Raw genomic sequence first — 15,164 nt, forward strand, 5'->3', positions numbered from 1 at the left:
CCTGATACCCATGATGGAGCGGAGGCAGCGCTGATGGAAGTGCTCGGGCAACCGGATTTGCTTGCGGTACAAGGTCCAGGCTTCAGAGTTGTATAGCAGTGTTGCGATGACAGCAGCTCTGTACACCTGGATTTTTGTGGAAAGACGCAGCTGGACGTTTCTGGAGGTGCCTGAAGGCACTGCTAACTGCGGTGAGTTGATCGTTAACGTTCCTTACTACCGCAGGGTCATTGGAGATGATATTACCCAAGTAGGTGAACTGCTCAACCGTGGTGAGAGGGTGATCATCAACAGTGATCTGAGGTGGGTTGTAAATGCAATGAGGGGGGTTCTGGTGGAGGATCATTGTTTTATTAGACTGACCATTAACACAAAAGCCCTTGCAACCTTAGTGACTGCTGCCTGTAAGGGGGGGAGGGGGTGAGGGGGAGAGGGAGAGGGAGAAGCACAGTCATCAACATATAGTAGCTTAAGAATGGGCTTTTGCATGGCTTTTGTTTGGGCAAGAAGGCTGCGGAGGTTGACAATGTATCAGCTATGGAAATACTTTATAATACAAAAGCATTATTGCTTGGTAATTTGATGTTGCTGATTGAATGGAAAAGATGCATGAGAAACAGCAATGAAATAATACCCATTACAGCACTGGCTGGCACTGCTTAAGCTGCTCAAACTAGATTTATGATCAAGGAGAAGATGACAACAAGAATCAGCACTAAACACTGACAATGTTATGTTGGTTGAAGCACTGGAATATTGCTCGTCTTACTGAAGGTTTAATAATTACGTCTGGAATAATGAAAGACAGTGTTGACTAGCTGCATTACAACCTGGTATGGGAGCACCAATGCCTTTGAGTGGAAAATTCTACAAAAGGTAGCGAATCCGGTCCAGTACACCACAGGCAAAACCCTTCCAACCATTGAGCACATCCACATGAAACATTGCCTTGAAAAGCAGCATCCATCATCACAGATCCTCACCACTCAGGCCATGCTCTTTTCTCGTTGTTGCCATCAGGTAGAAGGTACAGGTGCCTCAGGACTCACACCACCAGGTCCAAGAACAGTTGATACTCATCAATCATCAGACTCTTGAACACACATTTAAAGACTCTTTTATTTTGTTATTTCATGCTCATTATTGATCGTTATTTATTTATATCTGTATTTGCAGTTTGTTTACAGTTCCTGATGTTTACAATTTACAGGTCCTGCTTACAGTTACTGTTTTATAGATTTGCTAAGTATGCTCACAGAAAAAGAACCTCAGGGTTTTATGTGAAGACATGCATGTACTCTGATAACAAATTTTACTTTGAACTTTGCTATTTTTCAAACTATACCCAAAATGAAGATGGCATTGGCCATTGGTTCTGAGAAGTGCCATTAGCATCTTGCAGTTCTCAGGCAAGTTTGCCCCAAACTCTAAGTGAAACTGGATGTGCCAAGTGACAGATGCCAATGCATGAAATCTAACAATGCCATGAAATACTCTGCATTTCACAATGTCATGCTGAGGAAATCGCTTGATCAGTCCTATACCAGCCACCCTGCCATAAAAATGGAGGCCCTACTGATTTGAATGAGAATCCCTAGGCCTGCAGATTACGAGGGGTGATTGATAAGTTCGTGGCCTAAGGTAGAAGGAGTCAATTTTAGAAAACCTAGCACATTTATTTTTCAACATCGTCCCCTCCTACATTTACACACTTAGTCCAGCGGTCGTGGAGCACACGGATCCCTTCTTTGTAGAAGTGGTCCACAACAGAGGTGATTGATAAGTTTGTGGCCTAAGGTAGAAGGAGATGAGTTATTACCTTCAAACTTTCTGCATTATCACTCAAAGAGTTGAACTGCATGTGCATGTAACGAGAGTGTCTTTGACCTCTAGGTGGTCCACAGCAGGGGTGATTGATAAGTTTGTGGCCCAAGGAAGAAGATGAGCTATGCAGCTCTTGTTACATGCACATGCAGTTCAACTCTGAGTGAAAATGCAGAAAGTTTGAAGTTAATAACTCATCTCCTTCTACCTTAAGCCACGAACTTATCAATCACACCTGCTGTGGACCACTTTCTGGAGATCTAAGACGCCGACTTCTACAAAGAAGGGATCCGTATGCTCTACGACTGCTGGACTAAGTGTGTAAATGTAGGAAAAATAAATGTGTTAGGTTTTCTAAAATTGACTCCGTCTACCTTAAGCCATGAACTTATCAATCACCCCTCATACACAGTAAAGGAAAAGTTTGTTCAGTTTTTTTTGACAGCAACAGTAGAAGGCGAGGCTACATCCAAGAGCCAAGGTACTTAGAGCTTGCTGGAAATGGGGCCCATCAGTAGTTCATGTCCCAGCCATGCATTGGCTATACCTTTGGAGATGGGTGAGTAGACTGGGGAAGCTAGAGGTAGCAGATCATTTCTGCTGATGTCCAGCAGTTGGGGGGGGTGGGCGGGGGGCAAGTCCATGACCAACACTAACTGCTTCCATCACGACAACAGTTAACATTTGCAATCTATAGATTCAAGACACAGCAATGTGGGTATCTCTTAATCACCCTTCAACATCGGGCAGCCCAACACACTATCCTGCTGAATCCAAACTACTCTATTAAAACAGAGAAATGATGAAACTGTACAGTATATGTGACATCAACTTGAGCTCTGAACTCACATGTGCTCATAAAATAATACCTCAGAATCAGGTTTAATATCACAGTACGAAGTGTCAATCTTTTCCATTAAAAGCCCTGCCCCACCTGAGGGCAAACACACCAAACCAGCTGACACAGAGATATTGTATATAGACAGGAAGCAGTAGCCCCATGGTAAGCTTGTGTATCAACTTCAAAGCCCGTAGGGTTTCATGGTATCGAGTCAAACATGTGAAGGAAACCTCTCCTGGCTTGCCAACTACCATCCTCCCTCAGTTGATGAATCAGTGTACAGAATGTACAACAGATTGAAAAGCTGCCAGATCTATCACCATGCTACCTGGGTAACACCACTGCTGACTGAACTGGCCTAATCTTGAAGGCCAAAGCTGCTCAGGCCGGAAAATTAACATGAGGAGCAAGCCCGCTTGATCTCATCCCCAAGAATCTATCCATAGCAAATGCTTCATTCCATGAGAGTATTGCTAAAAAGTGGCCACTGCACATTCTAGACAGAAGCATCGACTGGCAATGGAAACCCCAGCATCAATGTAGAGTTGTGGACCAGGAGCAGAGAGGTATTCATCACATCCTTTCTTCTCTCAGTTACTGGTTACTATAACACTGGCTGTATTCTTTGAAAGTAATTCTCTACCATTCGACCTTATGTCAGTTTCACCCTTTTAAAATAAAATTTATAAAAAATAATTTTTACAATTTGTCTTTTTGGTCTTAATCCATCTTCTTAACTTGGTATCTGTTTTTATAATACATTCTTGTCATGTTCCTTGATGGTGTAATATTTTCTTCCAGCTTTTTTGTTTGTTCGTTTAGCATTAAACTACTTACAATATGCTCAAGAGTTCTATCCATGGATACAACCCAGACTAAAAAAAATGCATTTTTCCTATCTGTCCTTTCCTGCCAGATATCACACAACTTCCCTCAGCTCCTTTCAGCCTGTAAGCTACTTAATCCAAATTTAAACCCTACGCCCCAGTCTGAAGCTACCCTTTGCAATATCTGTGACTCAGTTCTTCATACTTTTGAAGCTAATTTTATCTTTAATTTGAGTATCCAGTGGTTACCATCCACCAAAAAAACCCAATTCCTGCTTAGTTGCAGAATCATAAACGGTTACCAAGTACAGACTGCCTCCCTGTCAGACTGTGTCATGAAGCAGACATCTATTATTAGATTCACCAACTTGGACTTTGAACCAAGCAAGTACTCAAATTATACTTTGTTGGTTGAGTTTGAAATAAACCTCTTCATTTACAATTATCCCTCTTATCACAGTATAGCAAATATGGTTGTCATTTTCTGAACTGGTGACCTGCTGCAGATGCTAGCTTCATCCTTTTCCAAGTTAAAGCACCAAAAGCAGATTAGTTCACTTTAAAACTTATAACCTCTGATAAAATGGCCTCCATTTGTCTCCCTGCTGTTCCCAACATGCAAGATAAACGCTCACCTTTCCCTAACGCGGGCCCTGAAGTTGAATCCATTACTATCCACTCTGATCTGTCATGCTCTGAGATTACAATGATATATTTCTGAAGTTTACATTGCATTTAACTATAGGTTATTCTTCATTACTCTCAATATCTGCCAGTTTATTAGAACTAATACTGAATGTCCTTTGTTAGCTCAGTCCTGTGAAATCCTATCTAATCCCACCTCTATGCACTTCCTCTTCCTTCTTGGTCTATCAAGCCATCACCCCTGCAGATTCACCCTTAAATGTTTCTTTAAGGAGGTAAGCCTTTGGCTGGATGGGCACAAAGGCAACTTAACATGTTTTCTATATGTTTCACATCTGCGTCTTTACACCAATTGTATAGAGCACTTTCTAATCAGTCCTTTCTCACAAGTTCCTTCCCACCACCTGTACAATTTAGATGATTCTTGGTGCACCTTCCTATAGTTGTTATTTTGTTATTGTTTGGTCTGGGTGCACTCTATTTCCACTTTTTGCCTCAAAAGTGTCCCCAAATATGTACAAATAGACCATATTTCCACTCAAAATTACAGAGCAGAAACAGGCCTAAAAGCCCATGATGTAATGCCAAACTGATTACGCTAATGACAACTAATTCCTTCTTTCTGCACTATGTCCATATCACCTCTGTTTTCTGCATGTACAGTACATATGCCTGTCTAAGAATTCCTTACAAACATCCACCCTTTAGCACATTCCAGGCACCTACCATTCTCTGTGTAAAAAAAATTTGTCCACACATCTCATTTGAACTTACCCACTCTCACCTTAAATGCATACTCTCTGGTATTAGATATTTCAGCCCAAGGAAATGGATACCAGCTGTCTATTCTACCAGTAGCTCTCATAATTTTATAAACTTCTATCATATCTCCCCTCAGCTTCTGCCATCCCAGAGAAAACAACCCAAGTTTGCCTAATCTTGCCTTAAAGCACATGTCCTGTAATCCAGGTAACATCCTGATAAACCTCTTCTAAACCTCTGCATAGCTTTCAATAGGACATCCTGAAAGAAATCCAACACTGCAGATGTGACCCAACAAGGGTTTTGTAAAGTTGCAACATCCTGGTTCTTGAGCTCAGTGCTTTGAATAATAAAGGTAAGCATGTCATATATCTCCTTTACTACCCTGTTAACATTCAGGGATTTCTAGATATGGACCCTAAAGTCCTTCTGTATGTCAATACTGTTAAGGGTCCTGCCATTAACTGTGTACTTCTCCTGCACATCTGATCTCCCAAAGGGCAACACCTTACACATGGCCTGATCAAACTTCATCTGCCATTTCTCCATCCATATCTGCAACTGGTTTAGATTCCGCTGTATCTTTCGGCAACTTTCTACACTATCCACAATGCCACCAATCTTTGTATCATCAGCAAACTTTGTAACCCACACATCCATGTTTTCATTCTAGTCATTTATAAAGATTACAAATAGTAGAGGACCCAGTACGGATCCCTGGGGAACACCACTAATCACAGACATCCAGGCAGGAAAGGTCCATCAACAACTACCCCGTGTCTTCTATTTGCAAGTGAATTCTGAATCCAAACGGCTGTCACTGTGGAACCTGTGCATCTTAATCTTCTGGATGAACCTGCCATCAGGAACCCTGTTGAATGTCAAACTAAAATCCATGTAGACAATATCCATGCCTCTACGCTTATTGATCATTTTAATCACCTACTCAAAAAACTCAACTGTTAGTGAGGCATGACCTGCCCTGCACAAAGCTATGCTGACTGCCCCTAATTAGGCCATAATTTTCCAAATGCTCATAAATTCTATTCCACAAATCCACTCTAGTTCTCGGATCATTATTTTCCATTTTCTCTCCAAATGCCAGAGGACACTATTCTGTGCTGTTTACCTTGGATCTGTGAGGCAACCTTTGTCTAACAGATGTTTTCTTTCTTTACTCCTTCATTCTGACCTTTCTTCAATATGGATTTTCTTGGTTTTAAACCAGGGGTCCCCAACCTTTTCTGCACTGCAGACCGGTTTAATATTGACAATATTCTTGCGTATAGGACCCGGGGGGGGGGGGGGGGGGGGTGGTGGTGGTGTAGGGTTGCCAACGGACAAGAATAGCAGTCAAATATGGGACACTTGTGTTTACCCAGAGAAAGACTACCATGACCATGAAGCCTTGCACCTGTGTGTGCATGTGTGATGTGTGCATGCGTGTTCGTGCTGATTTTTTCCTACAAATCGGATTTGGCTTAATCTTCCCGATTCTATTCAGTGAAACTACACTGTACATACATTATTTCTACTTTATATAGGCTGTGTATTTATCATATCATTCCTGCTTTTACTATATGTTAGTGTTATTTTAGGTTTTATGTGTTATTTGGTATGATTGGTAGGTTACTTTTTGGGTCTGGGAACGTTCAGAAATTTTTCCCATATAAATTAATGGTAATTACTTCTTCAGTTTACGCCATTTCGGCACGAAAGGTTTCATAGGAACGCTCCAGCTTAGCGGGGGAATATGGGACAAGGACGGTCCCGTATGGGACAAACCAATTTAGCCCAATATACAGGATGTTCCAGCTAATACGGGACAGTTGGCAACCAGGGGGGTGTTAATCACGACCGGAATATAGGTAATAAGTCAACTATAAGTCACTTATAAGTGGTTAATACACTCAATTTTGTTTCTAAAAGGGTTTATCTAATGAATTTAATATTAAACACACAGCGCATATTTTCCTCGCATGATTACAGTGATAAGTCAATTATAAGTCACTTATAAGTCAATAGCATCATAACATTTTAAGTAACATTTGGATATTAAACACACAGCACATATTTTCATTGTATGAACATATAAAATCATTGCAACACACCAATATCACTGAATCAGTGGGAGCCCTGGGTTTGTTTCCCTGCAACAAGCCGGTCCTATCGAGGGGTGATGGGAGACAGCGACACTCGATGGGGGTTCCTTATGTCCAGTCTATTCCGCAATTTAGTTTTCGTTGCATTCATTGCAGAAAATCCTGCTTCGCAGAGATATGTTGGAAATGGAAGCAACGTTTTCAGTGCTTTCGTGGCTATCTCAGGATATTTATCCTTGAATGCCAGCAGAGATGTTATGTCAAACATACTTTTCAGTCCGCCATCATTTGCAAGCTCGAGGAGTTGATCTTCTTCCCGCACTAACATGGATGGCGCGTGCGTACAAGTTCAACAGTGGGTGTGACAGGGTGTGAAAGGTGCAGCTGACTCATATCACCAAATCATATCATTTCCTCGCGGCCCGGTAGCACATGCTTTGTGACCCGGTACTGGTCCGCAGCCCGGTGGTTGGGGACCGTTTTAAACCCTTTAGTTTACATTACCAAAAATGGACTCAGAGTTCATCTACTAAAATTGCCCAAGCCTTTCCCTTTGTCCCTATGTATGGATCATTCTGAGGTTACGGAATTATGGACAGCGTAATTATGGATTACCTAAAATGAGAACAAGCCTTCAGAAATTAAAACCTGTACAGGTTTTAACTTCCAAATGATACTTTGTGGCAAGTGAAATTAATGGTGTAGGTGTGGGACATTGAATCACTCCCACTGAAACTACATAGGAAAGACAGTAGATGAACGCTCCTGCTTTTAGCTCATTGTTAAAGGCATGTCCCTGCCATTTAATGCACAGTTCAGGACAGATCTGTTTTGTCACCTAACTTTCTGGTTCATGGAGCCATCCTTTAACACTGTAACAAAAGGGGTGTATTTTCGGTGTATGGCTTTTAAAACGGACACCAATATTGACTATTCAAAGGACTCCTTCCGCTAGTTGGGACGTGCTGCCATTGTAAATATGTAATTCTGTCAATTTACCTGACTATATTGCAAATGTTAAAGTAGGCAATGATAACAATTGAAACTGTAGTTAATCTTTTAACATCTTTGTACTGAAGTACAAAACATCTCATCAGGAGAGTGAGATTCTCTTGGATCTTCATGGACTCTCTCCTGGAAGCCTGCTGTGTGAATAAACACTTTTGCATTTCCCATTTACAGTTCCCACATGGCTCAATTTTAATCAGTGGTGCCTCTTCCCTCAAACATTAGTATCAATGAAATCTTTCACAATCCTTCTGCATCTATTTTCTTATTCATAAATACAAAGCAACATCTCAAATTATATTAATAGTGACAAGCACAGACATCCCGCCCTGCAAAAACTCATTTCAGGGAGGTAGCACCATCAATTTGCGGGAGACTCCCGGAACTTCCAGGAGAGGTGGGATGTCTGCAATAGAGTAGCTCCTTAGCAGCTAGCCAGCTAGTTTAAATAACGTTAGCTATGCTAATGAACAAATGACATCTGTTAAACTCACCTCAACATGTCTTTTACAGTCTTAACCCACCATGGGCAATAGAAAAGTCACTGTTGCAAACAGTGCAGTGAGCAACACTGTCATTATTTTTGACCCCTAGTAGGCAGGGGTACACTTTAGTGTAGTCTGGGGTGACATACGTTTTATATTCTCTGTTTTTGGAACACTCTGCTACTGACTTTTTTTGGAACTCTCTCGCTCTCGCTCGCTCTCTCTCGCACGCGCGCTCTCTGGCTTGTGGTTGCTCTCATTCGCGCTCGCTCTCTCGCACTTGCTTTCTCATTCTCACTCTCTCGCTCTCTCTCTCATGGTCGCTGTCACTCGCGCTCGCTCTCTCGCGCTTGCTTTCTCGCTCTCGCTCTCTCACTCGTGTGCGCGGTCTCTCTCTCGCGCTCTCTCTCGTGGTCACTCACTCGCGCTTGCTTTCTTGCTCTTGCTCTCTCTCTCTCTCTCTCGCACTTGCTCTCTCGCTCTCGTGGTTGCTCTCTCTCGCACTTGCTTTCTCGCTCTCACTCTCTCCCTCACTCTCTCTCGCGCGCTCTCTCTCTCGTGGTCACTCTCACCCGCGCTTGCCTTCTTGCTTTTGCGCTTGCTCTCTCTCTCTCTCTGAAAAAAATTGATTTCCGTGATATTGTATATAATTTGCGGGCATCTGGGAGCCACTATTAATATGCGGGAGACTCCCGGAACTTCTGGGAGAGGTGGGATGTCTGCAAGCAAATATGCATGAAATTTACTCAGACTGTCTAATGTGGAATCTAAAAAGCAGTCATAAGTTAATAAGCCTAACCTGTCATGCTAACTTTTTTAGCTAACATTTCTTTTTGACCACACTTTAATTTCATTAGCTCAGAATTTCCAAAGTCCTGTTGGCCATATAATTCAATTTATGTTTACTTGGTTCTTTCTGTTTTTTAGTTGGGATCCTATTGTTTTTTTCCCCCAATTGTTGCGGGCAAGCAGATAGCTCCTTCATTGCTGAATCAGCTGACCAACTAATTAAACTTTACTTATATTCTGAAGAAAAACAATCCAGCATTTACAAAACAATGCGATTGCTTCATGTTTCTGTGAACATTGAACTGAGTTTGTGCACTCTTTTTCTAGTAATTTGCAAACTCAAATTTTCTAACAAGATCACATGTTTTCTGACAGGTTGAATAATGGCCTGGTATGGAAACTCTCACACATAGGAACATAAGAGGCTGCAGAGAGTGGTGAACTTCAGCCAGTTCCATCATAGGTACAATCTCTGCCCATTGTTGAGGCTATCTACAACAGGTGAGGTCTCATTACCAGGTTTGACCATAATCAGGCAATGCCCTTTTCTCAATGCTGCTTGTAAATGGTACAGAAGCCTGAAGACTCATACCTCAAGCTTCAACAGTTTCTTACCCTCTGCCATCAGGTTCTTGAACTGATCTGAAAAATTTTGACACTACCTTGGACTATTTCTTCCCTCTCTCTCGAGCCTGCACTGGTGTTATGTTTATTTTGTGACTTTTTTTATATACGGGTATAATTTATGTTAAATTACAATTATGCTAACTTACATTCACCCTCACCTTGAAATGTATTGTGCTAATCTGCTAAAAGCAAATTTTTAAGGGCATTTATATCCTGTATTATTAGCTGATGATAATTAACTTCATCTTGAAACATTAGGAAACTGACACCCACTGCTTGGTAATGAGAACAGATGTGAAGATTTGTGCGACGTCCAATTTAAAAGGGCATAATAAAATGAAACTCTTTCAAAGGATATGAATTTATTTCCTTCCCAACAATGCAAAGGACAAATTTAAGTATTTTTAAAGGCATAAACAGTTCAAAGATAAGCATGTCTGGCTTCAAGAGAATATTCAACTTTAGCCTCAATTGCATTTGGAACAATTCCTCAAAATAAAAGGATAAAAGGCATCTGATTCAATGGCACTTAACACTCACCTGATTCAGAGGCATTTTATAATCAGCTCCCCAGTACAAAGTCATACCAAGTGAATACACATGCATCTGCAAAAACAACAATTCCAGATCAAAACCATTTACGCATCATGTAGCTGAGGAATAAAGCATATCTTTTGGGTACAAAGAAAGATTCAAGCATTTAGAATACTCTGCTCTTGCTAGTCATTACTTTTAACAATTCTTTTTACTGATTACACCAAGATTTCCAACAAAAATGTTGCAACAAATGGTCCACAGTTGTTTATGTTGCCATTTAGAAGCATTGCCATTTTTTGACCAGATTACTTTAACAACGTAGTTAGAAGTCAAAACTTATTGTTTTATAGGGGAATTGTTCTTCACAAAACATTAATTCAAAGTTCAAAGTTTGAAGTAAATTTATTATCAAAGTACATTATTTATCACCATACACAACCCTGAGATTCACCTTCAAGTGGGCATACTCCATAAACCCAATCATTGTAATAGAATCAATGAAAGACTGCAATCAGTGTGGAAAAAACAAACTGTGCAAATACAAAGAAAAAAAGAAACAATAAAAATAAAGAAAGAAAGAAATGATGAATGAGTAAATAAACAAATAAATAAGCAAGCAAGCAATAAATATTGAGAACATGAGAAGAAATAATTGAAAGTGAGTCCATAGGAATGAGATCAATTAAGCGAATGGGGAAAGTGAAGTTGAATGAAGTTATCCCCTCTGGTTCAAGAGACTGATGGTTGAGGGTTAATAACTATTCCAGAACCTGGTGGTGAGAGTCCCGAGGCTCCTGCATCTTCTTCCTAATGGCAGCAGCGAGAAGAGAGCATGACTTGGGCGATGGGGTCCCCCATGATAGATGCTGCTTTACTGTGACTACATTCTAACACTCTGTGTAGATGTGCTCAGTGGAGGGGAGTGCTTTATCCATGTTGGACTGGGTTGCATCCTCTACTTCTTGTAGGATTTTCTGTTCATGTACAGTGGTGTTTCCATACCAGCAGTGATGCATCCTGGCAATATACTCTCCACCAGACATCCATAGAAATTCATCAAAGTTTTAGGTGACATGCCAAATCTTCGCAAACCGCTAAGGAAGTAGAAGCGCTGCCATGCTTTCTTCATAATTGTACATACATGCTGGGTTCAGATAGGTCCTCTGAAATAATAACACTGAGAAATTTAAAGTAGCTTACCCTCTCCACCTCTGATCCCCTGATATGGACTAGTTCATGGTCTTCCAGCTTGCTCCACCTGAAGTCAATAATCAGCTCCCTGGTGTTGCTGACATTGAGTGAGAAGTTGTTGTTGTTGTGACACCACTCAGCCTGGTTTTCAATCTCCCTCCTATATGCTGATTCATTGCCATCTTTAATTCAGCCAACGACAGTGGTGTCATCAGAAAACATAAATATGATATTAGGGCTGTGCTTAGCCACATATTCATATGTGTAAAGCGAGTAAAGCCGGGGGATAAGCACACAGCCTTGTGGCACACCTGTGCTGGTGGAGGTTGTGGAAGAGATTTTGTTGCCAATCTGAACTGACTGGCAATCCAGGTTCCAATTGCGCAAGGGGTATTGAGGCCAATGTCTTGAAGCTTATTGATTAGTTTTGAGGGGACAATAGTATTGAATGCTGAGCTGTAGTTGATAAAGAGCATCTTGATATATGCACCATTGCTGTCTTTTGTTCCAGGCTTGAGAAAAGAGCCAATGAATGACATCTGCTGTGGATGTGCTGCGCTGGTAGGCAAATTGGAGCAGATCCAAGTCACTTCTCAAGCAGGAGTTGATATGATTCATCATTAACCTCTCAAAACACCTCATCACTGTGTATATAAGTGCTGCTGGGCGGCAGTCATCAAGGGAAGTTACCGCTATTTTCTTAGAGACCCATGTAATTGAAGCAGGTGGGTACCTCAGACAGCAGAAGCAAGAGGTTAAAGGTCTCCGTGAACACCCCAGCCTGTTGATCAGAACATGCCTTCAACACTCGGTTAGGTACACATCTGTGTTAACTGCTTTTTGTGAGTTTCCTCCCAGAATCACCCAGACTCTGAGGTGCGATAGGACGTGGGAGTCCTTGTGCAGGATTCTCTGAAGGTTAACTTGCAGGTTCAGTCAGAATGAAGGAAGGTGAATGAGCATTCATTTCCAGAGAACTAGAATGTGAAAGCAAGGATGTAATGCTGACGCTTTATAAGGCATTGGTGAGACCACATTTGGAGTATTTATGAGCAGCTTTGGGCTCCAAATCTAAGAAAGGATGTGCTGGCATTGGAGATGGTCCAGGAGAGGTTACAAGAATGATCCCAGGAATGAAAGGGTTAATGTACGAACATCATTTGATGGCTTTAGGCCTGTACTTGTTGGACTTTAGAAGAGTGGGGGCGGGGGGGGGTGGAATCTCATTGAAACTTAACAAATATGGAAAGGCCTAGGAGTGAGTGTGGAGAGGATGTTTCCAGTAGTAGGAGAGTCTAGGACCAGAGGGCACAGACTCAGAATAGAAAGACATACTTTCAGAACACTCTTTAGCTACAGTGTGGTGAATTTGCAGAATTTGGAGGCCAAGTCACTGGGTACATTTAAAGCGGAGCTTGACACATACTTAATTAGTAAGGGTGTCAAAGATTACAGGTAGAAAGCAGGAGAATAAAGTGGAGAGGGAAAATAAATCAGCCATGAACTAATCTGAATGGCCTAATTATGGTCTTATGTTCTTCCAATTCTTACTGCTAAACCTGGTAAACTTTCTGTTCTCTCTCTGACCTTCCTTTTCCTTTAGTCGCATGCATGGGTCTTTGACATCTGCCATGTGTCTCAAATCTCTCTCATTATTCTGACCCTACAGCTTCTCCACCACTTCCCAAGCCAGCCTCCACCTCTGTTCCCGTTTACAGTCTGATCCTAAAGATCAATCCACCTAGTAGCCAGACAGCCTGGCTGTCTTAGACAAGAAATTAGGATAAAATATGCAAATTAGGCCCTACCAATACATTCAGTAGGATACTTAGGATAAACTTTTCAACTTCAAGACAGGAATTCCTGATTACCCATTCCCCATTACTTAGAGTCCAAGGAACTGCTCAGTCAGAAATTTACAGTGTAATTGGGAAGCAAAATTCAGCAGCTAATTGTATCAATGCATCACTAACATTTTGAAGCACAATTTTAATTTGGAGCTTTTGATTATTTCCCAAAATGCACTCTCAGTGGTGAAGTTACCCCGACTGTTACTTAAACTTTAAAGCTACATGAATTAATTCATGAAACATATACAACTATTATTTAAAATCAGTGTACCACTGGGTGGTCAATAATTTTAAACATACATAGCCTAAAATACAAAGACAAGGAATTCTGCAGACGCTGGAAATTCAAGCAACACACATCAAAGTTGCTGGTGAACGCAGCAGGCCAGGCAGCATCGCTAGGAAGAGGTACAGTTGACATTTTGGGCCGAGACCCTTCGTCCTGACTTAGCCCGAAACATCAACTGTACCTCTTCCTAGAGATGCTGCCTGGTCTGCTGCGTTCACCAGCAACTTTGATGTGTGTAGCCTAAAATAGTTCGCTTAAGTACAGAGTTAAGTTTTGCTTAACTAGTCATGTAATGCTTTTTTTTATATAATATGCAACTCATTACATAAAGCATTGATTTTAGCCACACACACAAAATATTGAAATGTAATGCTTTCGCTACATTCACATTTTGGCTTTTTGACAAGGTTTTTGACGAGATCCACATGGATCCTCAGAAGACACAGCTGATAGATTAGTCTCATACCTTCTCAACGTCAGACAGAGAAGACAAAGCCTGATTCTGCAAAACCTCAGGGGCTGTAAATGCTCGCAGATCTTGGTTGGAAACCATTTCATCAGTGTAAGAAATATTGCCGGAGGGTAACAATAGCAGAGACCACGGAGAGATGATAAAACCCAGAGCCATAGGATCAGCTGTGGAGAAATGAAAACATAAAAAAGTCACTTAGATATTCTCATCCTTCGCACCTCGATATCCCAGGCCCTTGTTAATGTACGCTATCTGATCAAAACATCAGAGATTGTATATCGTTGTGCCTGAGAGACGGAGAGATGGAGATGTATTGTACTGCAACAGACACTTCTTTGAATTATGATGGTCAGCTTTCAAATATCAAAGTTGACATCTGACACATTACTATACAATTGTTTTTAGGCCACTTGAAATTAACCAGTGTTTTTTTAAAATCACAAGAGATTTGTTCATGTACATCTGCGATCTCTTCAGTTCCTCTACATTATTTAAAAACTTAATTTTGTCTTCCTGCATTTTGTCAGTTCTCCTTTGTGTTAACCACAACAAACAATTTTATGCTGATATATTTTTTGAATCCTATTTCTGAAAGAATCTATTTAGAATACATGTGGTGAACAATAGTGATCCCAACAATGATCATTTCAGACCACTAAATTCCATCATTTGCCAGTTTAAGAACTGCATTAAAAATTCCTGCTATGGTTAGTGATTTGTCCTCACATGTTCTAAGCTTAGTTTGCCTTCTACAGATAATAAGCTATATCACTGTTATAAACAATATACTTTCTTCAGGGATCGTTCCCTACAGACCTCCCTTGTCCATTCGTCCCCCCCATCCCTCCCCACTGATCTCCCTCCTGGCACTTATCTGTGTAAGCGGAACAAGTGCTACACATGTCCTTACACTTC

The 15,164-nt window shown here is 41.1% G+C and overlaps 1 protein-coding gene across 3 annotated transcripts in view; it reads right to left on the reverse strand.

The window, feature by feature from the left end:
• The window catches only part of ptpn13 (protein tyrosine phosphatase non-receptor type 13), a 262,225-nt gene that overhangs the window by 196,308 nt on the left and 50,753 nt on the right, over nt 1–15,164 (reverse strand). For all 3 annotated transcript variants that reach the window (XM_063043507.1, XM_063043508.1, XM_063043506.1), the window contains exons 3-4: nt 14,244–14,413; nt 10,451–10,516 (exon numbers count right to left, since the gene is read on the reverse strand). In XM_063043507.1, the coding sequence (XP_062899577.1) occupies nt 10,451–10,516; nt 14,244–14,413 (236 nt within the window). The remainder of the gene's footprint in view (nt 1–10,450; nt 10,517–14,243; nt 14,414–15,164) is intronic.

The sequence above is a fragment of the Mobula hypostoma genome, chromosome 3 (genome assembly GCF_963921235.1).
Source record: "Mobula hypostoma chromosome 3, sMobHyp1.1, whole genome shotgun sequence".
Lineage (NCBI taxonomy): Eukaryota > Metazoa > Chordata > Chondrichthyes > Myliobatiformes > Myliobatidae > Mobula > Mobula hypostoma.